This window comes from Mercurialis annua, linkage group LG3 (assembly GCF_937616625.2).
Source record: "Mercurialis annua linkage group LG3, ddMerAnnu1.2, whole genome shotgun sequence".
NCBI classification, from domain to species: Eukaryota; Viridiplantae; Streptophyta; class Magnoliopsida; order Malpighiales; family Euphorbiaceae; genus Mercurialis; species Mercurialis annua.
The window spans coordinates 71979558-72004752 of NC_065572.1; the positions used below are offsets into that span (position 1 = coordinate 71979558).

General features: G+C 31.3%; 4 protein-coding genes across 5 annotated transcripts; 2 read left to right on the forward strand and 2 right to left on the reverse strand.

Moving 5' to 3' along the window:
• Nucleotides 1-474: 474 nt before the first annotated feature.
• On the forward strand, nucleotides 475-2198 carry LOC126675058 (40S ribosomal protein S20-1). Its single transcript, XM_050369632.2, has 4 exons — nucleotides 475-583; nucleotides 683-824; nucleotides 944-1057; nucleotides 1852-2198. Exons 2-4 carry the CDS (start codon nucleotides 707-709, stop codon nucleotides 1992-1994), a joined length of 375 nt encoding a protein of 124 aa, XP_050225589.1. The 5' UTR covers nucleotides 475-583; nucleotides 683-706; the 3' UTR covers nucleotides 1995-2198.
• Nucleotides 2199-5273: 3075 nt separating this feature from the next.
• On the reverse strand, nucleotides 5274-7198 carry LOC126671252 (chloride conductance regulatory protein ICln). Of its 2 annotated transcripts, XM_050365010.1 has the most exons (7): nucleotides 6971-7196; nucleotides 6761-6884; nucleotides 6443-6560; nucleotides 6236-6295; nucleotides 6068-6130; nucleotides 5895-5989; nucleotides 5274-5538 (listed from the first exon to the last, which is right to left on the reverse strand). In XM_050365010.1, the coding sequence occupies exons 1-7, from the start codon at nucleotides 7135-7137 to the stop codon at nucleotides 5467-5469; spliced, it is 699 nt and encodes a 232-aa protein (XP_050220967.1). In that variant the 5' UTR covers nucleotides 7138-7196; the 3' UTR covers nucleotides 5274-5466. The 2 variants fall into 2 exon arrangements, with proteins under 2 accessions (XP_050220967.1, XP_050220966.1); XM_050365009.2 differs by having other exon boundaries at nucleotides 5895-6130; nucleotides 6971-7198.
• A 1251-nt stretch (nucleotides 7199-8449) lies between these two features.
• Nucleotides 8450-10167, reverse strand: LOC126675021 (40S ribosomal protein S13). The gene is made up of 5 exons (XM_050369582.2): nucleotides 10016-10167; nucleotides 9852-9924; nucleotides 9557-9695; nucleotides 9164-9350; nucleotides 8450-8708 (listed from the first exon to the last, which is right to left on the reverse strand). Exons 1-5 carry the CDS (start codon nucleotides 10036-10038, stop codon nucleotides 8675-8677), a joined length of 456 nt encoding a protein of 151 aa, XP_050225539.1. The 5' UTR covers nucleotides 10039-10167; the 3' UTR covers nucleotides 8450-8674.
• A 6878-nt stretch (nucleotides 10168-17045) lies between these two features.
• On the forward strand, nucleotides 17046-20144 carry LOC126674284 (LRR receptor-like serine/threonine-protein kinase SIK1). The gene is made up of 4 exons (XM_050368713.2): nucleotides 17046-17665; nucleotides 17955-18215; nucleotides 18321-19193; nucleotides 19438-20144. Exons 1-4 carry the CDS (start codon nucleotides 17242-17244, stop codon nucleotides 19917-19919), a joined length of 2040 nt encoding a protein of 679 aa, XP_050224670.1. The 5' UTR covers nucleotides 17046-17241; the 3' UTR covers nucleotides 19920-20144.
• Nucleotides 20145-25195: the final 5051 nt, after the last annotated feature.

Genomic DNA, 25195 nt, shown 5'->3' on the forward strand with positions numbered 1-25195 from the left:
TTATATTATATTAACAAAATTGATATGATTAAGCTCTACTCAATATCTTAATAAATAGCAATAAATATTATAATTAAGATAATAGTGTATTCCAATTAAGAATTAGTTTGAATAATTTGCGTCATTGTAATAATCGTAGTACAAAATTCGATAGAGTTATAAATTGATTTCATTGTTAATTTAAATAAGATTAAAATTAACTAGTCACAAAAATTGAGTATCGATTAATTTTTATTACTTGATATAAAAGAAGAATTTATAGAAAAAAATTAAATGAATTGAAAATTTAAAAAGAAAAGAAGGAATTTTGAGCTTAAACGTTTATTAAAAGATAAATTAGTCTAATTAATAATTAATATGGAGTGTAGTTAATAATGATTGGAGTGAAAAATCCTCACCCTTCAATGGGCTAAGTCCAATTGTAGTGATAAAATAGACCCGGCCCACGTTTACATACAGCAAAACCCTAACCCTAGCTCTCAGATATATAACTCTAAATCAAAAATCTATCAGTTCATAGTTTTGAAGAGACGGTACACACAGAAGAAGCCGCACCCTCCCTCTCTTCTCACTCGTCTCTCAGGTTTGTTCGTCTCTAATTGTTAATTATCTTTAAATTTCAATTCCTATTTTTATAATTGCTGATTTTTATTTCTTTTACCGATTGTGTTGTGAATTTTAGAGAAATTAAAAGCAGACAGACAAAATGGCAGCTGCTTATGGAGCAATGAAGCCGGCGAAGGCTGGGCTGGAGGATCCACAGGAGTCCATTCATAAGATCAGAATCACCCTCTCTTCCAAAAATGTCAAAAATCTTGAGAAGGGTATTGTTTTTCTGTTAATTTTAAGCTAATTCTGTTTGCTATATAAATCTGTTCGAAGTCCATAGTGTTTTTGGATTCTCATTGTGTGTTATTTAATTATTTGTTTATATTTTGTGTAGTGTGCTCCGATTTGGTTCGGGGAGCTAAAGATAAGAGATTGAGGGTCAAAGGACCAGTGAGGATGCCTACCAAGGTTCTTCTCATCACTACCAGGAAATCCCCTTGTGGAGAAGGTAGTTGTTTTTACCTTTATCAACTCGCTTGCCATATTGAGTTTGTATTGTATTTTTATGGGTCTCTTCGATTACAAAATCAATGTTATAATTGCAAGTGTGTGCCAAAATATGAAATGGATTTTAATTTCGGAATTCAAGAATAATTGGAATCTAAATTATCCAAGTTATGACCTGTGATGCTGCACTTCTGAGATTTTTCTCGAGCTCTAAACTGTGATGTATAATTGCGGCTTTTAATTAAATAGTATACTTTGCCTTTCATTATGATTATGGTGCTTTACTAAGATGGAATGGACTTTGTTGTGGGAATTCTAGAATAATTATAAGCTAAGGAATCTAAGTAATAGGCTCTCTGACCAGTTCTTTACTGCTAAAACTATTATGTTGCATAAGATGATGTTTATTTGCGATTTATAGTCAGATAGTTCACTTTTCCATCTTAATGAATACGGTGCTCAACTGTAATTTTGCCTGAGAAATCAAAGCATAGAGATTTTCAATCAAAGGAGTTGTTTTGTTAATAAAACTGCTGGTTTCATAAATCTTTAGTGGAGGTTTTGATCACACTTAATATTGCTGGCTTGTTCCTTCATTACATATCCATACATTCCTGCTGCTTTTATAGTAGCTTCTCTTTTAAACTGAGTTCAAGTGATGCATCGTCTTTCAATCATTTATTTTGTTAAATCTTATAGTCACGTTAAGTATATTACAAGTTTTATAGGTGGTTAATTCTAGCAATTTGTGATATTACATTGAAGTTGATGTGTCATTGTATTTGCTTCTGGCAGGAACTAATACCTTCGACAGATTTGAGCTCCGCGTCCACAAGCGTGTTATTGACCTGTTCAGTTCCCCTGATGTGGTCAAGCAGATCACCTCTATTACTATTGAACCTGGTGTTGAGGTTGAAGTGACAATTGCCGACTCATAGATATGGTGCTTTTTTTGTTGGGGATTCTGTTTATTTAGTTCTTTAGAAGACTTTGCTTGTTATCTGTCGTATTGGAACATCTGTCTTTTTCCTTGTCTGGATAAATACTTGTAGGTTTAATGCAGCATGTGTTTTCCATTCATACTATTCTGAAACTGAAAATTATGTTAAGCAGAGTGAAAATTTTGTTTTATCTTTTATTTATATTTGGTTCCAAATTGCATTATGTTCCTTTCTTTGCATCTTATCCTCCTTAACTGAAATTATGATTTTCAGATTAACTTTATACACTTTAAGTGCTTGGATTGTCTTCATTGCTCAATTACTGGCAACCACCAATTTAGAAACTTAGCATTAGGTTTTTCCTGTCAAAAAAAATCCTATTTTGTGGCCTTGCATCCTTTTCAATGGTTTCTGGTAACAGCTTTCTTCCAATTCAAACTGGAGGACCGAGCTTCGTGTAGTTTTTCCTGTATAATTTGCTGGATCAATTTATCATTCTGTTATTCTGTTAACGAAGTGCTATGGATTATATTATTTTTATCCAAGGTTTTTATAGTTTCTTAATTTTTATATGCTGGAATTGGTTTCTTTCTGATTTTGTATTACTCGTCCTGTCTAATTTCAGAATGTTACGCCTCGTGTTCTTTCAATTAGTCCAAACCCTCAAGAAGATGGTCTTATGTTCAATAAACTTCATATTATCATTGTTGCAATTTTTATAGTTCATTCAAACATAGCCAAAGTTGTTAAGCCATCTCCAACTCAAATCACCAAATTTTTGTCACCAAATACTAATTAAGTGATTTGTCATCAAATTCACTCCAATCAACAATCACCTTTTTCTACACCAAAAAACAATATTCTTTTTATCTTTAATATTTTAATCATTTTTTAACTTTAATATAGAGGTGGCAAATGGGTGGGTATGGGTTTAAATGGGTAGGGTCATAAATGGGTAATCTACCCATTTATGACCCGTTTTAGTTTTATATGGGTGCCCATACCCTTGTAACCCTATATGACCCTAACCCATCCATTAACCCACTTTATATGTATAATGTTAAAAATTGACTTTTCAAAATTTAAATTATATTACATTTTAATTGTACATCTTGTAAGAATTAATGAATTTTAGAGTGAAACTTTTAGAGAGAATATGTTTCGGAAAAAAATACTTTCCGAAAAAAAATATTTTCCAAAAAAAATTCCGACAAAAACGTTTTTTTTTCCTGGAAAAGATATTTTCCGACAAATTTTTCTGAAAAAAAATATTCCAAAAAAAATTTTTCAAAATTTTTTTTTTCTGAAACAAAAAACTATTTTCCGGAAAAAAATATTTTTCTGAAAAAAAATATTATCCGGAAAAAAAAAATATTTTTCGGAATTTTTTTTTTAAAAAAAAAATATCTGAAAAAAAAATTTTGAGAAAAAAAAATATTTTAGTTCATTATGACTTTTGAATATTGACTTTAAAATTTAAAATTTATTTGATATTCTAAAAAAACTTGTACTCTTAAATTGGCATGTGTCATTCAACCAATTTTGCCTATTAGATTATTATGGGTAGAGTGTGGGTACCCATGTCACTCTTTTATAACCCTTATTTTAATGGGTCGGAAGATGTTTATCCATTTACTACCCATTTAATATATAACTACCCTTTTATAACCCATACCTTTTATACAATGGGTGCGTATGGGTGGGTAAATGGGTATGGGTGAAAATTGCCACCTCTACTTTAATATTTATACACTTTTATCAATTACACCCATAAACTTATTTTTGTTATATATTAGTTTAGTTATTTTATTACATGCCGTATTATATTTCGTTATTAGGCTATCGTCTAATTTATGTTACCGTATCGTAGAATTATTTATGTAATGTTTTTATGTTTTCGTCTCGTTAAATTAATAATGTAATACTTTTAAATTATTGTCTCATAAAATTATTTATATATTATTTTTATGTTAATTTTAATAATTTATGACAAAATAAACGATTTTAATATTTTAGTATTCTCATGTGATTAAAAATAAATAATATTATATATATTTAAGTCTTTAATTATAAATGTGTTGAATTAAATAAAAACAAATTATAAGTATTAAAATCATACTTTAATCAAATATTAAAATAATGAATAGTGATTTGGTGACTCCAAATAGGGAGTCACCTATTTTGATGAGAGAGAGAGCATTTTTGTCACCTAATTAATACTCCCTCGGTTCTAAAACAGTAGTCCACTTTTTCCTTTTCACACAGTTTAAGAAACACAATTAATGCTCTAACTTTTCACAAATTTATCTTCATTTTTTCTATCATACCTTATTAAATGTTATGACTATATGCTAATAGCAATAAATGATACTCCCTCCGTCCCACTTAAGAAGGGACATAGCTTTTATGCACATATATTAAGAAAATAATAATTACTCTTTACTTTTCTTATTTTACCCCTATTAATTATTGTCTTGTAATTTGTGTGTAGAGTATTAGCTTTAATTATAGAAAGAGAAAATGAGGGTATAAGAGAGAATTTCTTATAAAATGGCACAAAAATCCTGAATTGGCCTTTTTAAGTGGGACAAAAAAAATTGAGATTTGTCCCTTCTTAAACGGGACGGAGGGAGTACATTTTAAATAAGGACGATATGGAAAATAAACTCTCTAAATTATGATTTACAAGGAAAATGGACTATTGTTTTGCGATAAAAAAAATAAGAAAAATGGACTATTGTTTTGGAAAGGAGGAAATATTAGGTGACTTCTTGGAGTTCACTTGTCACCTAATTTAAATTAGGTGACAAGTGTTGGAGATGCCCTTAGGTTAATCATATGCTCTGTGCTCTCACTTAATTTGCAATCAGAGGAATGTATTTAAAAATCGCATGAAGCTTCATTTTGTAAGCTAACATACCAAATTGTTTTTCAAAGATGCAATTTTTCCTTTGACCGCTCAGTTTAACATTCGTTCCTAACTTTGTGCCTTGAGTGAACTAATATTCCGCTTTATATTGATCTCAAGATATTGAACTATGTCTTTAACTCAGATAAATTTGGGATTATTCACTGGACTCGACTGTACTCGAGAAACCATGATCATATTAAATGTTATGATTGAATAAGGCCATCAACCTAATTAGCTTTGATATGCAAGTTAAAGAAGAAAGAAAAAGCAGCTGTATTGGCATATCAAAAGCAGCAGTTAAAGTCCACAACTCCTGTTTTTTTTTATCTACAAAATTAATTAATGAACAAAATTCGTGCACAATGTTTTCAAAGTAGATGAAACAAATATATTTCTTTAGTTCAACTATGCATTAGAAGTCTGATAATAGACTTAGATAAAAACAGAACACATGTTACACATCGCAGTTACTCATCAAATGTATATAAATGGAAGTACAAATGTACACCCGCATCAAAGCAAAAGAAAAGACATATCGGAAGCCTCGTGAAAGGTGCCTCATTGATGACTGCTGTGATCCTCTTCTTCCATCTCTTCTGGATCTTCAAACCGCTGATCGTTGATTTGAAGCTGTATACAATCCACAACATCAGCTTGTCAAGGGACTTGTGTAAAGAAATGTTCTAATTATGGCGGAGAAACTAGCTAAATTTAATCCGAATTGAAATTTCTAGCTGGGTACTGTAATTTACAGAGTTTGGGTGCACATAGGTACCAGAAATGCAGTCCTTACAAAAAATTGTATTTTCAAAAAATCAGAATCGGCAAAATAGAAATCCTTAACAAACTCCTTTCTCAAAAGAAAAATGAACAGATTCTGATAGAAAAAAACTAAGTTGCATAACAGAACTATAAGGCAGGTCCTGGAACGCGCCATACAAAAAACGGCAGGTACTAGAAGAGCACATAATCATTGAAAAACCTACCTCAAGCACCCCACGAGTTACATCATGATCTCCATTTGAATGGCCAATCGAACTTGTTGGATTTTGAAAGAAATTCCAGTTAGAATCATCATCATCTGGAGAAACCAATATGTTACATATTAGTCCTGAAAAAGACATAAAAAATAGATAAAAGAAGGTAGCCAGTCTCGTACCAGCATCATCGCCTGCAAGTTGATCAGCACTAAAAATCCAATTACTCCCCCCTCCATCAACCTCTATTAAGGGTATAAAAAGAAACACATAGGCATTGAATTAGCATGGCAGACTGTGAAAAAAAAAATCAGGACAACAATTATACAGTCAAAGAAGATGGCGCCCACCATCAACAGGTTCAGGATTAAGCTCAGCGCACTGACAGAATACTTGAAACAAAGTATCAACTGTGATCCAAAAGAGAAAAAAAAGCTTTAGTAACAATCAAGAAGATAGCAACGATGCTGTAAGAAAGTATGCAATAGAATTACAAGCAAAAAATGAGCATAAATTCAATGGAAGTATTATTTTTTATAGGTGGAATGAATAAATACGCTGTGAAGGATCGGACGGAACGAGTCTCATCTCTGTAACTTTTGACAAGTCCAAAATTTCATTACTTTCTGATTCCGAATCATCTGATTCATCTTCGTCAGCTTCTTCCGTCTCAATCTTCAATCAAATAAAAGATTTGACAATTAAACCGCTATACCAGAAATGATGAGAACAACAGTATGCAAAACCGTTACTCAAATAATATACTAATAATGATCATATTAAAACCTCTTTAATAAAATTACTGACATTACTACCTTAAACTTCCTACTGAGCAATGATAAAATAAAAATAACAATGAAGTCGAAATAACCAACCTGAGTGTAAATACAAGGGGAGGGATAAGCCTCGGGATCTCTCGAGACCGCGTGAAGTGAAATCGACAAGAAATCAACAGCATAACCTTTTGCTCCACCTGCATCGCTTAACCACACAACTTTCCTGATACAATAAGAAAAATACTTACTATTAACTACTGTAATTTAAAAAAAAAACATAACTAAAGCTCGAGAAGAACATAATTTTACTTGGAAGAGATGTAAAGAGTGCCGGGTGATTCTGAAGGGCAATTGCCTATGACAACGGTAACGCCGGGCTGCACGTGTACCAGAACTTCGCCATTAACGGTGTCGAGAACTGGTTCTCCTGAACCGTCTTCTTTTCTGTCGCTGAAATGTCTGAGCCCTAACACCATTTGCGTTTGTTCTTTAGGGTTTAAGTGATTGTAGGGTTTTTCAGGTATTCTGGATCTTTTTGTTTTTGTTTATGTAGTAATGTTTTTTAAAATATTATTTTTTTACTAAAAATTATACTATCCATAAAACCTTTGTTGAATAATGGATTAATTTATTATTTTTAATAACTTTTTTAATAAATATTAATTCAAAGAAACTTATAAAATATTTATAGTGGTATTTTTAATATTGAAAATATTAATTTTTTCAAATTGTTATCATTAAGGCCATTATCAATTTAATTTAGTTGATTACAAAACTAATTTAACTAAAAATATTTAAATATTTATCTAATTAGTTATCAATTAAATTTTAAAAATAAAAGATATTTATAATTTAAGACACTTCGAATGATAATTAGCCTTATCATTTATGGATAAAATAATATGCATATATGTGAAATCATTTTTACAACCTAAGAGTAGATGAATGGGTTGCAAATTAAAAACTAAAAATTGTAAGAACGCAAAATATAAAAGTTTAAAAAAATGGGTTAGGATTTAGTGTGATTCGACTCAAACACAAGCCTATATCCACTATTCACTAACGATTGAGATTCTCAATTCACTAGTTCAACAACAAATGAGTTTTACAAGACCGCTCAAAATTTAGTGTTTCACAAGCACACACCGAACTTGGTACTTATTCAACTCCAAACAATTAACTTGATTTTCTTGGAACGCCATAATCTTTTTTTACAAGAGTTTTGATTATTATCTTCTTACAAAGAAATCTATTAACAAAAGAAGCCGCACATTGAAAATTTTAGAAAAAAAGTTACGTAGAGAGATAAGTAAGAATTATAGCTCAAATTTTGTTCTTTGTAGTTTTACTTGACCTAAAGGGTTGGGACATCAATATACACCACTTTGTCGAAATAAATTTCCATCTTTGACTGCATAAGATTGTATACTCATATATGAAGCAAACGGGCGTGGTTGTCAAAGAAAAAAATTCCATTGAAAGAGCAAATAAAATACTCTAACATGGAAACTCATTCCCAGTACTATGAATCTCTAAGAATAAAAAGAGGCAAAAAAAATTTGTTTCTATATAATCAAGTAATAGCAAGTAGCTCAAAATAAAATTGCAGGCTATTAGTTTAATTACCATCAATAATTATCATGGGAAACTCCTTTAGCTGAACTACAATGTATCGCTGCATGTTCACAGCACAGACTGAACTAGGATGTCATACTTGAAAGAGATGCAAACGTATGAAACAAAAGCACAAAAATCCTAATGATTTAAACATTCGGAAGCCACAGCATATGAATGAAGGATTCCAAAAACCATAAAGCAAGATGATAATTGCAGTTCTTGAAACAAAAAAAGAGCTCCAAAAGGTAGTACATAAAACTCAAACCAAGCAAATATTTGGTACACCAAAGTTCAAGATGGAAAAAATTGTCTAAAACTTATGAACCACGATAAGGACTCATAAGAGTATAACATAACGTCTACCCTTGATCTCAAAACTTGCCCAACATGGCTATTCTAGGCAACCAAAGTGCTGGCAGTGGTTGATTCGCTGCAAGATAATACAAATACAATCAGTAATCAACTACAAAAGTTGAATAAAAATGGACATATAAGCTATTTATAATACTTGACATGTTGAGCTACTATAGAGCAAGAACAGGGCAGCTGACTGAATAGCAGATAAAAAAGAAGACTTGAATTTAAAAGACAAGACATCAAATTCAACAAAAGAGTAAAAATGGGGGAAACTGATAGCAAACTAGAATTTCACAATTAAGTTAACATTGTCAATTCCCGAATCAGTTCAAAAAGTTGGTAGAGACAACAAAACACTACTCCAAAAAAATCATTTAAACTAAAATGTGTCTTCTTTAGAGACATGAAAGGAACATCACAAGTCATAGATATAAGCTAGCAGCTACTTTAGACTTGACTAAAACAAGATATGATAAAACTATTAACAAATTCAAAACCAGAAGTCAAATGGAGTATAGAAAGGCTTACTATTTCCAGACAGGTGGAAGCTTCTTTGTCTTCTTGTAGTAGCGTGCGAGCCTGTGGATCCTGCTCTCCACAAGAATTAGACGGAATTTGGAGTCCTTATCCTTCCTGTTCCTCTCCAAATGCTTCCTGATTGCAACAGCCTTCTTGATGAGATGGTATAAATCCTCTGGGATTTCAGGAGCAAGACCTAAAAAAACATCAAAATATAGTATGTCATTCTATCATACATGAAATACTATACTGAAACATCATTCCCTGCAATATCTCTTAACAATTGAGCGACATACCAATAATAAGTAAATGTGAGACCTAAGTGTTTATTCAACTAATAAAATTTACGACATTTTCGCTAAAAAAACATCATAGATTACACAGCGAGAAAAAGAGGCATACCATGAGCCTTGAGGATACGCAAGATCTTGCTTCCGGTAACGCTCTTAACCTGAGCAATACCGTGAGAATCACGAAGAATCACACCAATCTGAGAAGGAGTAAGCCCCTTCTTTGCAAATTTGCAAATGTTCTCATCAACCTGAAAACATCAAGCCTCAGTTACTATACATTTCACAAAATTTAATTAAATCAAACCCTAAAACAAGTCAATCTAACCATTAATCACAGTTTAACACATCCAAACAGCCAATAAAAACAAGAAACTAAAGACAAATTAAAATGAAATAATACTGACATCCTGAGAAGAGATCTTGAGCCAACTCGGTGGAGTTCTCTTGTAAGGCAGGGCTGAGGCTGACATACCCTTACTGCAAACCAATGTAAAGTACAATAATTCATAAATAATAATAACAGAGACCGAGAAATAGAGATGGACGGAGAACGGAGAGGAGGAGTTACCCGCGACTGTGCATACGACCCATGGTGACGGCGGTGTTGGTTGTGCTTGCTGCTGCTCTTGCGGCTTAGTTTAGCTTCTCCTTCGCAACCAGCGGCGAACCCTAAAATATTAAGCAACAAGTGATTATTTTTCACTTCCAGCTTGGTATAAAAGATTATATAAGTTGTGGGTTTATTTGTTAAAAACTATCTATTTAAATGTTTCTGTTATTTTGTGATAAGTTGGAGGTGTCAAATGGACTTTTATTGCTAGATGTATCGATAGCATTTCTAGGGTTTTAACTTGTCAACTGCCCGAGTGGGCCTGAAGAACCAAAACCTAATCGGAATATTTGGTTTAAGATTGGGCTTCAGTAGTGGCCTAATTAACCACCACCATGACCTGGAATTTTCAAGATTTGGGTGGTTGAATACAAGCCCATAATATTTGGACTGGGTTTTTTCCGTGGCAAGTCATGTTATGTTACAAATGGGCCTCGAAAGTCCATTCTAGAAAAAAGGAGCTGGAAAGTAGTGGTTTAAAGTTGGTAAATATTAATTTCAATTTTAGTATTATTTTAAAAGGAAAAAAGTTAAAAATAAAATCATTCATAAAAAAAAGTTATTTTTCTCCGTGAGAAGGTTCATTTTTTTTACTTACCAACTAGATTTTGTTTTCTTGTGTGTTTTTGGGTAGGCAGCCAGCTAAATAGTTGGACCCCTTCCATAAAGTAAAATGTAAAGTTAAATAAAAAGAGCAACTCATTTTCTGGACTGCATTGGTGTCTTCCAATGTGGTAGGTCTCCTTGCTTCAACTTCGGTAAAATTGAGGATGTTATCAAACGACATCGTTTATGAAAAATTTCCAATTTTTTACAAGTTCAGTTCTGAAATTTTACAATATAATTTTGTTATAACCATCTTAACCTCACCTTGCCAACAATTGGAAATGGGAAAAACAATAATAGTATGTGGGCATAGTGAGCTGTGTGATATTGATTTCCATTTTAATGCGACCAACTGTAATTCAATAACATGATCAAATTGTTCCGATGTTTTGGGATAATATGCCCCCTGATGCTGACCCAAAATGTTTGAATCTGCTTTATAAAAGCTGCGTACTACAGGAAGAAGAGCATTACAATTTGCGTGTGGGTATAAAGAGTTTACTGAATTACAAGGTTGGTCCAGCATTGAAGAATCAAAATATCTTCCCACGTCTTAAAAACAAAATTGAAGATCTAATGATCTAATAATTTTAATTTTGTGGGGTTAGCTAGCCATCTTATGGAAAATTATTCTAGTTCTGGCGGTCCAATAATTTTAATGAACCTGGAAAAGTTGAGGTGGAAATTGAGTTTTGAAGCAAGACAAAGATTGATTAGCATATTACATAGTATCTCATGTCTAAGTAACGACATTTTGTAGAAAAGAGATGGCTTGTTTTAGGTCAGGTTGTTCTTGGGGTTGAAGCAGACATCTCTTCTAAAACGATTCAATTGAAACATGGCATGCACTTGGATGCCAACAATATATGTTCCCAGCCCCAACACGATAGCCCATGTATAACTCAAATAAAGTTAGTATTATATAATGTGAGTAATCCAAAAAATCTAGATCTGCTCGGTGCGTAAAAAGCCTCAAACTTGATTAATGTCTGCACAAATAAACACTTTTTATGGGCAAATGTGATAGCTTTGATTACTTAATCAATTAAACATGGGTCGGACAGGGAAAAGAGGTTACAACTCTATGTATTAGCTAATTAAGTAATTGTTCTGCCCTATATATTCCACTTCTAGTTTTTCATACGATTTTTCCTAACTGGACTGGCAGGAATCCACTATTTCTATACTCTCAAACTGGATATATACACTGCCCATTTAATTGATTTTTTTAACACTTTTTAGCATTTTTAGAATGATTTAATTTCACGATCTCGGTACAAATCTGTCCAACACTATCACTTGATGTATAATTCATAATGATTGATAAATTAAATAAGTTCAGATAAATAACGTGCTAGATGTACATTATTGGCTTGAGTATTATTCAAATCAAAACTATTACAAATTATATTAATTTCTCTTAAATTTGAAAAACTTATTACAATTACATCCAATTGTTTGAGCACAGAAATGAGAAAATGTGTAGACAAATGGAGTGGTCCAAGTAAGAGTGAATTGCATTGTTAGTGTGATAAGATTAGAAACAAAGACACAATTTACATTCCATCATAATTATGTCAGTGCTACTTGTAAACTACTAGGCGCAACACAAGTAAACAATTCTGTTTTTTCTTCTTCTTAAAATTGTGGTAACAATTCAAAACAAAAAGCTCAAGTACCAACTCATCTATTGAGTAACCAATGCGGAAAATTTTGTAATTGTTTGCTTTCGTTAGAGCCAAATTGGTAATAGATTCCATTATATAGCTCAGTTTTATGTGATACTATCCAACTTGTCCGGTTGTTCATGAGCTAGGTTTCCAAAACTCAATTGGTGCCTGGTCCTCTTCTTTTTGTTCCTTTCTTTTTGGGTTTAACTAATACAAACAAAAAATAAAGAAAAAAAGTTTTTTAAACAGGCTTTTTCGAAATCTGATGCTTATAAATTGGGTTGCCCTTTTTTCTTTCTTTAATAAACTCTACAGTAGTCTAGCCTGCCTTGTGGAAGCAAGCAGAATCAATTCCATTACCACCATTTCCGAACTTGTTTGACAGTGAGAGTGCAAAAGCCTGCTTTTGAATTAGTGGCGATTTTACTGTTATTTTTGTTTTTAAATGATCAAATGTTAAAATTAAAATTTGTAAAATTAACTAAGTTTAGTGCTCTTTATGGATTTAATTAAAGAATACATAAATATCAAATGTATGTTAGTTTAGATAAAACAATAATTTTACTCTGTTTAGTTTGACTTTAGCTCTAAAAAGTAGTACTATTGCCTGTTTAGTTCCAGTATTGAGTATTCTATTCTATATAGTATTTTCCTTATGTTAAGGATGTATAAGATACAAATGGAGACAGCATAATAGAAATAAAATTGGCGGTGGTTGTGAATAATGTTATTACTCTTCCAAGTGATATATACTGTTGGGCATTGAACTATGCAAAAACTGACCAAATTTAAATATCGAATCGAACCGACAAATTTGCTTTGTCGGTCTGGTTCGATTCGGAGCATAAAAAGTTCCAATTAGTGATTAATGTAAACTAAACTGAAAAATCGAAACAAACCGATAAAAAATGATCAAACTGACCTGTTGATGTGGAAAAATAATTTTCCCAGAATTTCATTCGGTTCAGTTTTTAAAAATAGGATAATTTTGGTTCGGTTTGAACCGGATACACACTCCTAATTGCGCATGGTTAAAATTACAATGAACATTATAACGTTACCAATAAAGATTAAAATAGCCTAAAACAAATAAAGAAAATAACTATGATAATAAACCTGCAATAATTATACCTTACTTCTGTAATGCATGAGAATTTTAACCAGTATATCACTTTTAATGAGCCTTTTATTTTAAATAATACCTTACTTCTTCTGTTTTTTCTTCTTCTTTCTTTTTCATCTTTTTCAGTTTATTCTATAAAAAAAATAGCAAATCAACAAATCAATTATAATCTTTAGCTCATAACATTTCAAGAAATTAAATCCCGCGATTTTATTATTATTTCTTAAAATTTTATTGTTAATTTCAAATCTAGTTTTCAATCCGCTCGAATTTTTAATTCGTTATCAAATTACTTCAAATTTCATTTGAAATTCAAATTCAACGATCATAACTTTCTCAAAAAAAAAAAGAAAACTGTAAATTTTTAATTTATTTGTTTTTATTAAAAATCTATTAAAAACGGTTTGAAACAGTTTCAAACAAAATTTCAAATGGTTTCAAACTGATTACAAGGATATCAAATAGTTTTAAAATAAAATAAAAATTATTATTTAAAAAAATTATACAATAATTTCAAACAGTTTACAAAAATATCAAAATTGCTCATAAGAAAATGAAACAGCAGCAAGCAAGAAAAGAAATCCAAATGAGGAAGACAAGAGCATGGACTCAATAGTGTCAGAAATTCTGAAACAGCACAAAGTGAGAGGCACTGCACACTAAAACAAAGCCCAATTTATTATTCTGTTTGACAATAATTGTATTTCTTAATTTCCATTATCATCTGCCTCATAGTACACATAGAGCTACATACACCTCACCACTCATCAGTAGAGGTAACGATCATTTTCCAGTATCTGATTGAAGCTATTCTTAAACGGCTCGATTCTCTTCTATAGTAAGACTTACCGTAAGGTTGTGCGCATACGATTACTCTTTTTTTGAATTTGAATTTTGTTTCTCTATTCTAAGAAAAATTATTGCACACAACCGTTGCGCCATGTCATTCGTGCAACAAACCAATTGTGCGTTAGCCATGTGGAAAATTGAATGATAAAAAAAATAAGTAATAATTAAAAGATTCCCTATCGCAAATGCTCATTGGTTTGATGTAAAAATGACGTGGCGCAACGATTGCATGTGATAAACACTCCTATTCTAATCTCAGTACTATGCGCCTCATTAGTACCGCCAACTGACAAAATAGTGCCACCACGTGGCACTGCAGTTGCTATTACTTTTAGTAGGTCCCGACATTAATTTGAGCTCTATATTTCCTTTTTTTCCAACTCGGACTAAAAGTGACTTTTGTTATTCTCGAGTTTATATTTTAAAAAACAAATTTGCAAAAAAGAGAATTAAGAAAGAGACTTCAGAAATATGAATAAAAGAAATTAAATTTAAAATTTTATCATTAAACATAAACTGGATATATTTAAGAAAATAAATTTGATAGATGTCAATTTTTGACATATCTCTGTTTAAAAATTTAATCCATTGATTATCCAATACATATTAAATTTCTTCCAATGTATATTTTTTTATAATAAACTTAATACTTTTACATGTTTATTGTTTTGTATATTTAATTAAAAGGTATGATCCTATTTAACCCCGTCTCATTCAATAAATAAAATTTTACTATTATAATCCATGGTGATTTCAATATAATTAAAAATCAAAATAATATATGAATTCCATGTAATACGGTATAATCTCGTCAAATTAAAGACAATTCTCTGTAATTATCCATAAACATCATCTCTAGTAAAAATCTCTATAATAATAATTTAATCATCTAAAAGTTGTATTTTAATTTGAGCTTTTTAGGACTATTTTAATTTGAATTAAAAATATTTTCTTAAAAATAGAAATATACTATAACTTATATTCGAATAGACTGAATATCTTTCATAAAGAATCTGAATAAGATAGGACGACTTTTTTTCCTGGAAATCCCCAGCGAAAAATACACACTAGTTAAATTAATTAAATTGAAATTAGTGAATTTATTACAGCAAATCCATAGAACATTCTTAAAATTGTGATATTGAAATACATTATTGTTGATATAGTACATCTTTTTATTTAAAATTTGAAAGCATAAAAACATTAAATTAAATATACTTATTTGATAAAAAAAATAAATGTACTTGCTGATGCATTATAAAGAAGATAATACATGAACTTGCAAAATATTTCATATTGTATACTTAATTATTTTACTCTAATTATTTTCATTTTCCACTTTGATTCTCTATTATTTTGTTTTTACAGGCCTGGACTAAAGAGATTTATTAATCATCATGTTACTACTACTATTTTTCACCTCATTTCCTAAGCAAACATCATTCTAAATCACACCAACTTCACCATTCCAACCAAAAATGATAACCAATTAATTATATTGCATTAATGGACTATGTTCTTTCCAAAATAGAGAAAATGCCAAAAGACATTATTGCCCCCGCATGTACTAAGTTTCTTATTCTCTATTAGTAGGAATTTTACAATCAAGACCTCATCAATAGTCAAATCAAAGTCTTCTTCTTCCATTCCTTCACAGAAAAGAAAAACTCCCATGCAACCAGTTCTACATAAGCTCTTATTCTCATCAGACCATCTCCAAGGGGAGTCATCAAAATGGGAATTGATGACTCCCCATCTCCAAGGGAGTCACCAAAATGCATTTTGGTGACTCCCTCACACTCTCTTTCATCAAAAATGGTGAAGGAATTTTTCCTTCACCATTTCACTTTTGAATATAATAATGTGGTTAATTTACATTTTGGTACGTATAATTTGTTTGTAGTTGTATTTAATTAATTACTTACTTTTTAAATAATTTAACGAGACAATAATATAAAAATATTACATGAATAATTTTATAAAACAATAACATAAAAATCTTACATGAATAATTTTACGAGACAATTAAGAAAATATTACATAATTAATTTTATGAGACAATAATATAAAAACATTACATAAATATTTTTACGAGACAATAATATAAAAACATTACATAAATATTTTTACGAGACAATAATATAAAAACATTACATAGACAAAAATTGTACTTTTTTACATTGAATGGATTTACCTTGTCATTATGAGGATTGATTTATGTTTTCATTAATTTTAGTTTTTATGTTGTGTTAATTTAAATAAATTAATGTAATGTTTATTTTAGTCTTTTTATTATGTTAGTTGAATAAATTAATGTAATGTTCATTTTAAATAATTTTAATATAAATTAAATTTTATAAGATATTAATAATTAAAAAAATTTTATAAGATATTAATAATTAAAAAAATTAATAGCAATTTATTTTTTTTAAATATAAATAATACTATAATTCGGATGAATATGAGCATAAATAAGTTTGCGGGTGTAATTGGTAAAAAGTGTATAAAATGTTAAGAATTAAAAATAATTATTTTATTAAAAAGTAAAAAAATATGTTTTTTGGTGAAGAATTTGGTGATGACCATTGGAGTAAATTTGGTGAAAATTCACCAAATTGAAAAATGGTGAGGGAAAAATGGTGACTCCCCTTGGAGATGCCCTCAAACATAAGTCAAATAATCCAACGGTGTATAATAAAAATCTAATGGTTTGGCTTTTTTGTTGAGATTTTCCATAATAGTGCATCTTTTCCACTTAAAAATAAGTATGGAGTGTCCTGCAAAACTTGTCGCTTCCCTGTTATCATCTTCTCTCTTTACACACAAACAGTCAAAAACATAGAAGAAAACCAAAACCTGTGACCATAAACAGAATCCAAAGAGACTGAGAGAGCTCAAAACCAGTTCATCTCCAACATTTTGAGCTAAATTTAGCAATGGGGTTTGCTATTTTGCTCTTAACTTTGTTTACTTTCATGATAAAAGATTCAGAAGTTCATGCAAATCCTGAGTTAAGAGCACTAATGGACTTGAAAGTTGCCTTAGACCCAGAAGATAAGTACTTGTCTTCATGGACCATTGATGGTGAGCCTTGTGATGGTTCATTCGAGGGTTTAGCCTGTAATGACAAGGGTCAAGTGGCTAATATATCGTTGCAGGGTAAAGGGTTGTATGGTAAGCTATCACCTGCTGTTGCTGAGTTGAAGAACTTGACGGGGTTGTACTTGCATTACAACTCGCTGTATGGTGAAATACCTGTGGAGCTAGCTGAGTTGACTCAGCTTAGTGACCTTTACTTGAATGTGAATAATCTTTCTGGTCAGATTCCTCCTGAGTTTGGAAAAATGGAAAATTTGCAAGGTTAGTTGGTTACTTTTTTAGAAACTTGATTTAGCTTGATACTTATATTATTATTTCAATGTTCTGGTAATATGAAGTTCAAAGATGGAATTTTTTTGCTGTTCTTGAGCTATGGTGTTGAATGTAGAGCTGTTTTAGATCAAGTTAATAATGTTTTTTTGTTTTATGTATTGGCATTTGCAATTTTATTAATTTGGTTTTACCTAAAAGCTGCTATTTTTGTGAGTTATTGTTTATGGAGTGATGGGTTTTGCTTAGTAAAGGATTTTGTCTGTTTTTTTTTTTGTAGTTTTGCAGCTTTGTTATAATCAGTTTATAGGAAGCATACCTACTCAGCTAGGATCCTTGAAAAAATTGAGTGTTCTTGCTTTGCAATCCAATCAACTCACGGGTGCAATCCCTGCGAGTTTAGGGGATTTGAGCATGTTGATGAGGTTAGACTTGAGCTTTAATCGCTTGTTTGGTTCGATCCCCACCAAAGTAGCGGATGCTCCTGTGCTTGAAGTGCTAGATGTTCGCAACAACTCTCTGTCTGGCAATGTACCTCTCGGTAAATAGTGCTTTCCGATCATTTGATCTGTTTTGGATACTTTGAAGTTTGAACTTTATAGTTTTTTCTAATATGACTCGATCGAATTTGATGTATTTGTTACAGCCCTCAAGAGACTGAATGAAAGATTCTTCTTTGGAAATAACTTAGGATTATGTGGATCTGGGTTCATGCATTTGAATGAGTGTAATGCTTCAAACAATCTTAATCCAAGCAGACCGGAACCCTTTGGACCAGGTTCAACTGGTATGCCAACAAGAGAAATCCCTGAAACTGCAAACTTGCGGTTGGCTTGCAACCAAACTCACTGCTCAAACTCATCAAAATCACATCAGGCTTCAGTTGTTGTTGGCGCGATTGTTGTAACTATTGCATTGTGTGTTATTGGAATTCTGACATTTACTCAGTATCGTCGGCGAAAACAGAAGCTCGCTAGCTCATTTGAGGTTTCTGGTAATCCTGTAATTACCGACCAGGCCAAGGGGGTTGGCAGAAAGAATGGCTCTCCTCTGATCAGTCTCGAGTACTCTAATGGATGGGATCCTTTAGCTGATAGTAGGAATTTTAGTGGGAACAATCAAGAAGTTTTCCAAAGCTTCAGGTTTAACTTGGATGAGGTGGAAACTGCCACACAATACTTTTCGGAGGTGAATTTGTTGGGCAAGAGTAACTTTTCTGCAACGTATAAAGGTATTCTAAGAGATGGTTCCGCTGTTGCTATCAAAAGCATTAGTAAATCCAGTTGCAAGTCAGAGGAAGCTGAATTCTTGAAGGGATTGAATATTCTGACCTCACTGAGGCATGACAATTTAGCAAGGTTGCGAGGATTTTGCTGTTCAAGGGGCCGAGGGGAATGCTTTCTCATTTATGATTTTGTTCCCAATGGTAATTTGTTGTCGTATCTTGACGTGAAGGATGGCGATGGCAGTGTGCTGGACTGGTCCACTCGAGTTTCTATCGTGAAGGGCATTGCCAAAGGTCTGTTTTACCTTAACATTCTGAAAGCTAGTTAAGATTTTATCATAGTTACAGTAAAAAAAGGGTGAGGACATTGAGCTGATAAGTTGATGAATCTTAACTTTATATGGCTCGATGAAAGTTCGAGCTAGTTTTGTTTCAATCAATGACATTCTGTTTTGTTCCATATAACTAGAAGATTATTTTGAAGGCAATTTCAAATATATTGTTTGCTTTTACCAATAGTTGTTTATTTCATATGCAGGTATAGCGCATTTGCATGGACACAAAGCAAATAAACCTGCTCTAGTTCACCAAAACATTACAGCGGAAAAGGTCCTCATTGACCAGCGATGCAATCCATTACTTGCCGATTCTGGCTTACAGAACCTTCTCACAAATGATGTTGTATTCTCGGCAGTCAAGGCCAGTGCCGCCATGGGTTACCTAGCACCCGAGTATGCAACAGTTGGTAGATTCACAGACAAAAGTGACGTATACGCATTTGGCGTGATTGTTTTCCAAGTTCTCTCTGGGAAACGAAACGTTACTAACTTGGTACGGCTAGGAGCAGAGGCTTGCAGATTCCAAGATTACCTCGACCCCAATGTGCATGGGAGATTCTTCGAGTACGAAGCAGCTAAGCTTGCAAGAATTGCTTGGCTTTCAACTCACGAGTCTCCTGATGAAAGACCGTCCATGGAAGCCATTGTCCAAGAACTTGGAAACTTTAGCAGCTGTCTCTAATTTCCATGAATGTGTTTTACAGCTCCTGCCTCTGGATAGTTTTCAATTTGGGATGGTAAGCTGGGAATGAAGGTGGTACTAGGTAGAACTAACTGAAATTTTAGTATTTACATTTGTGTAGTGTAGGTCCTCTTGCTGAGGATTAAGCTTTGTTGTTAATGTCATTGAACTTTTTGTTAGCCTTCTATTGGGTGATTTTCACTTGCAATCAACTTAATTATTGAATTCGTGCTATGTAAAGATGTGAAATTTTCTCAATGAGTTGAGCTTATTCATGAGCTATTCAGAATTGACTCAAAATATTCAAAATGATTCAATATTAGTCAATTCGAGCTTGACTTCGAGCTACTCGAGTAGTCTGTCGAGTCAAGCTCAAACTCTAAAATCATTGACTCGTGAGTCTTTTCGAGTTCCTTGTACATGCAAACTTTCCTATTTGTTTATCGTTAATCTTTTGTTAAACTCGATTAAGCTCAATTTCAACTCGAAGTTATTGAACTCGAGTTTGAGTTGTTTAAACTTCGACTCAAACCTGAACTTGATTAACTAGACCAGAGCTCGAGTTTGAGTATGCAAATGCTCGGCTCCAGTACGAAGACACATGTGATGTTAGGCAATCAAGAAATTTCAAGTACTATCCAAGGCTAGAAATGTAAGGTGGAAGGGGATTTTTATTTTCTGGATGTTGTGAGCTGTGATGTTCCAGAGTTACTGGCCCCATTCGATCTTATAAAGATGTAAACAGTAATGGACAAATTGGGTTTATTGCACGTGAACTCCAACCATATTATTGACAAAATTATATCAAAAGAGATTGAAATTTGTTTGTTGCTAATGTACGAATGATATAGTGATGATGTAATTCATGTCTTGACCTAGGATTCTACATTAATTTCCAACAACCATAGCAGGACCCAGAACTCAGTTGGGTCGTTATGTTAGGCCTCGAATTTCTGGCAACACGCTTCAAGCCACGAAAGGATGGTAATAACACAGCCATCAGTTTATGTTCTTATCATTTCATAACCACCAGGTACTAGCTAGTGTGCACTATTGCTAAACAATAAATGTTTATTTTACCCCTTCAACTTGGCTTAAAACATTCAAAATGTTCAAGTTTGTGTTCTATGGCAAAAAAAGTCCACAATTTGTTAGTTTTGGATCCATTTGACACTCTAATCTGAGGTTTGTCTGGATGGTAAATGTTGAAACAATAACACGATCAGACTGAGTTGCTCACGTTTCGCGGCACAATTCGGTGGTGCAAAGCTGACTACCAACCGCGGCGTCCTCAAGATAAAACACCCAAAAAAAAATATTGATTCCACTGCACCGTGAAATTAGAGTTAAACAGTTACAAAAGAGTTATTTTAAGTGCTAGCCGAACCACCCAACCCAGGCCGGGCCGGGCCGGCTGATCGGACGGATGCAACTCTTACACCATTTACAAAATTGGGTACCCCTTCGTGCCCACACCCATATGAAAAAAATCAAGTTTATAAATTCAATAAATTGAATTCTCCTAAACAATGTGGGAAAACCACACAATTCTCCATCTTCTCATTTCTTATGACAAAGCACTTTTCCTTTTATTTTTAAATTCAATAACCTTTTCAATAGTAAAGGATGTAAATGGATCAAATATTGAAAAATATAGATTTTTTTGTCACAGAACACGAACTTGGAGATTTTTAATACCCAGTGCATGCTAAGTTGAAGGGTGAATTGAACCTTTCTTGGTAATCAAAAGTCCGTGTAATTTTGGCCCTTGGTGCGAAGCTAGTAAGCTAGCTATATGCTTGTACTCTGCTGCTCCATTCATCAAGTAAAATGCGCCGGGGTTGAATGCCTACCTTGTAATGTAAAATGATCAATGCTAGAACTGAATTATTCTCATTAGTCGAATAATTTTTGTTTTAAAATATATTTTAGAATATACATGTATATTGTTAGTTTCTTACTAATGAATGTCTTGTAATTTGTAAATCATGTTCAAAGTCATAGTAATTTAGATGGAAACGATAGTAAGGAATAAAAATAATAGAAGTAATACATTTAAAATGAAACATAAAAAAAAAACTATATATGTACAATATATAAAAGCACGATGGAGTGACATAGACTTGTAAAAATAATTATTTTTAATTTACTATTAATTGATCATTAAATGTATAGTCTTATTAATTAATTATGAAAATTAAAATATCTAGTTAAGTATTAAATATGGAGTTTTTTTAGAAAAAGGAAATATTAATTTTTTTTGTTACTAAAGATTTAACTTTATTGGAATAAGAAAGTAGTAAAAATGATTTATTAAATCATTTTTATTACAACTAATTATTAACTTTACTCTTTTATGACAATTGAATTATTTTTCACAAGATTCTAAAAAGAAAAACTTTAAAAGAAAAGAGAGATTCAAATGGCATTCAATGAGTTAGATATGAAGAAAAGCAATAATCTATTGGCAACAATATGTTACAATTAGGGGTGAGCACGGTTCGGGGGAGTCCGGGGATTGACAAATCTCCGGAACCAAACCAAAAGTCGGAGATATCAAAAATTGGATATCCGGATCCGTACCAATAATCGGTTCGGTTCGGTTCAGAGAATTTATTTTTCGGTACGGGAATTCAGTCCTAATGGTTCGGTACGGTTCGGTACGGATATCACTAAAACCATGGATATTAATTTTATTTAAAATGTGATCTCTACTATATTATAATATATTATTTTGACTTTTAAAATTAATTAGCTACTCATTCATTCATTTTTTTATTTTTTCAATTATCACAAGTAAATAATTATCAATAAAATAAAAGGGCACAACATGTATATTATCGTTCGATTTAATATTATTTTTTTGATTATTTGATAAGGGTACTTTTATATATTTTCAAGTCTAAAATTATATCATTTTTGTTAAATCTATGTAATTTGGTAAATGATAGAAAATAATGAATATGTGTTGTTCATATTAACTTATAAAAAATACTTTTAATAATTATTAAATATTTGATAAATTCATATAAATTTCATTGAAGTATATAAGTATTTTGTTTTTATGTAAATTAATAAAAAAAAATTATATATATAGACTAATATTTTTAATATATATTATTTAATTTTATAAAACAATTTTAATTTTTAGAAATTCAAAGTTAACACAAATATAATAATCAAATGAAAATTAGAATAATATATATATATATATAATTTCGGTTTTTCGGGTATAAGTTCGGTACTTCGGTTCGGTACGGTTCGGTTCGGTTCTCGGTACGGTTATTTATAAAAGATCCAGAACCGTACCAATAAAATTTTCAGTACGGTTCGGTTCGGAGAAAGTCAATGGTAAACAGATATTTTTCGGTCCTGAATATTTTCGGCCCGGTTTTCGGTTCGGTTTTAGAGATATCCAGGATCCGTGCTCACCCCTAGTTACAATGGAATTTTGCAAGTGAATTTTTGTCTCAGCTGTTATAAATCCGTTTGGTTCAATTATTTTGAGATTAAACACAAGTCATTAATTCTCAATAGCTATAAAATTGATTTGGGCAGTGCTATTTGGCCCGAATTCTTTTGGACAGAAAACGGCCAGAAATAAATTTAAATTGCAAATCAGTCCTTTTGATTCACCCCTCCCAAATTTACTTAAATATGCACAAAGCTTTAACTATGCTAATAATTATTCTAATTATGACACGGTAAAAGGGACAACATCAACATGACTGTTCATTAAATGGAAAACCTTACTTGCATGTCCTTATATTATCTCTTTTCATTTTAAAACACACCTTATATTTGATTATTTTCGTAAGTAGTCACAATATTATTAATTAAAAATATTCCACAGAAATAAAAAATATATATTAATATATAGATTTAGTTAATAAAATCTGAAAAATAACGTACATTAAATACAATATATTTTTATTTTATACAAAACATAACGTTATTTAATTAGTTTATAGATTAGAAATTAAATATGAAAAAGTAAAAGTTATTTGTGAAACATTTAAAAAAATAAATATATTTTATCAAATTAGATACGAAATAATTAAAATTATAAAAGGATTCACAATATATAATTTATTGGTTTGATTTTAGTAAACATTTTGTATAATTATTGTGTATATATATTTAAGAATCCAAATATTATAATCAATAATTATATGTAGTTAGATATTTATTTTTTCATTGAATAGTCATTGTGTTTTTATCGATTTTAACTAAACTAACGGATTCAACGACATATTCGATTCAGTTTGATTTGTTTTTTTGTGTGTTTAGTCGATCTGGTTTTGGTTAATGTTAAGTGTTAAGTCGGTTCAATTTCAAGCCTTCGGTCGATATGTTACTTTGATTTTTGGGGGTTTCAGTTTAATTATTAAATGAACCGACTACATGCTCATCTCTATTTAGGGTTATAAATGAACATGAGCCGAGTTGAGCCGAGTTTTGAGGTGTTCATGTTTGCCTCGTTACATGAATAAAGTGTTCATGTTCAGTTCATTGAAAATTATTAGTGTTCATGTTAAGTTTATTTTTCAGCTCATGTTCGGTTCGTAGCCGATTTGGATTGATAAAACAAGAGTCGAATTCAAGTTAGGTCAAACATATTTAATAAAATAAAATCATAAGTGTTTCGAATAAAGTCGAATTGAATCCCAATTAGGTCAAACTCAAACTCAAGCTCTTAAGTTATAAGATGTTTGAATTTGACTCGTATTCTATAAAATAAAAAATATTAATAAATATCATACCCGATAATTTTTTTATTTTTAATTATTCACTATAAAATATATAATATAATCAACTAAAATAATATTTATTTAAATAAAGACAAAAAAGTTAATATGGTAAAAAGATAATTATTTAATATGTGTAAAGATGCTCGTTTAGGTTCGTGAACCTCACGAATCTTGTTTTTTAGTCGATCTCGAGTAACTAGCTATCGATTTAATATTTGTTAAAGAATCCAAATATTATAGTAAATGATTATATGCAATTATATTTATTTTTTCATTAAATAGTCATTATATTTTTAGTCGATTTAGTTTTGGTTTTAAATTTAAATGTTAAGTTGGTTAAAAAATAATTTTTAAAAAATAAAGGCAATTAATTCAAAATTAATTTAAAAAAAATTAAAGGTGACTTAAAAAATTAATAAAAAATTATAAATCCATTCAGACTTCCACCTTATATGTCACCTCTAGAAATAGAAGTAGCCAGTTTGAACATGTAACTAATAAGATCGCGTCTGTTTATACCTCTAA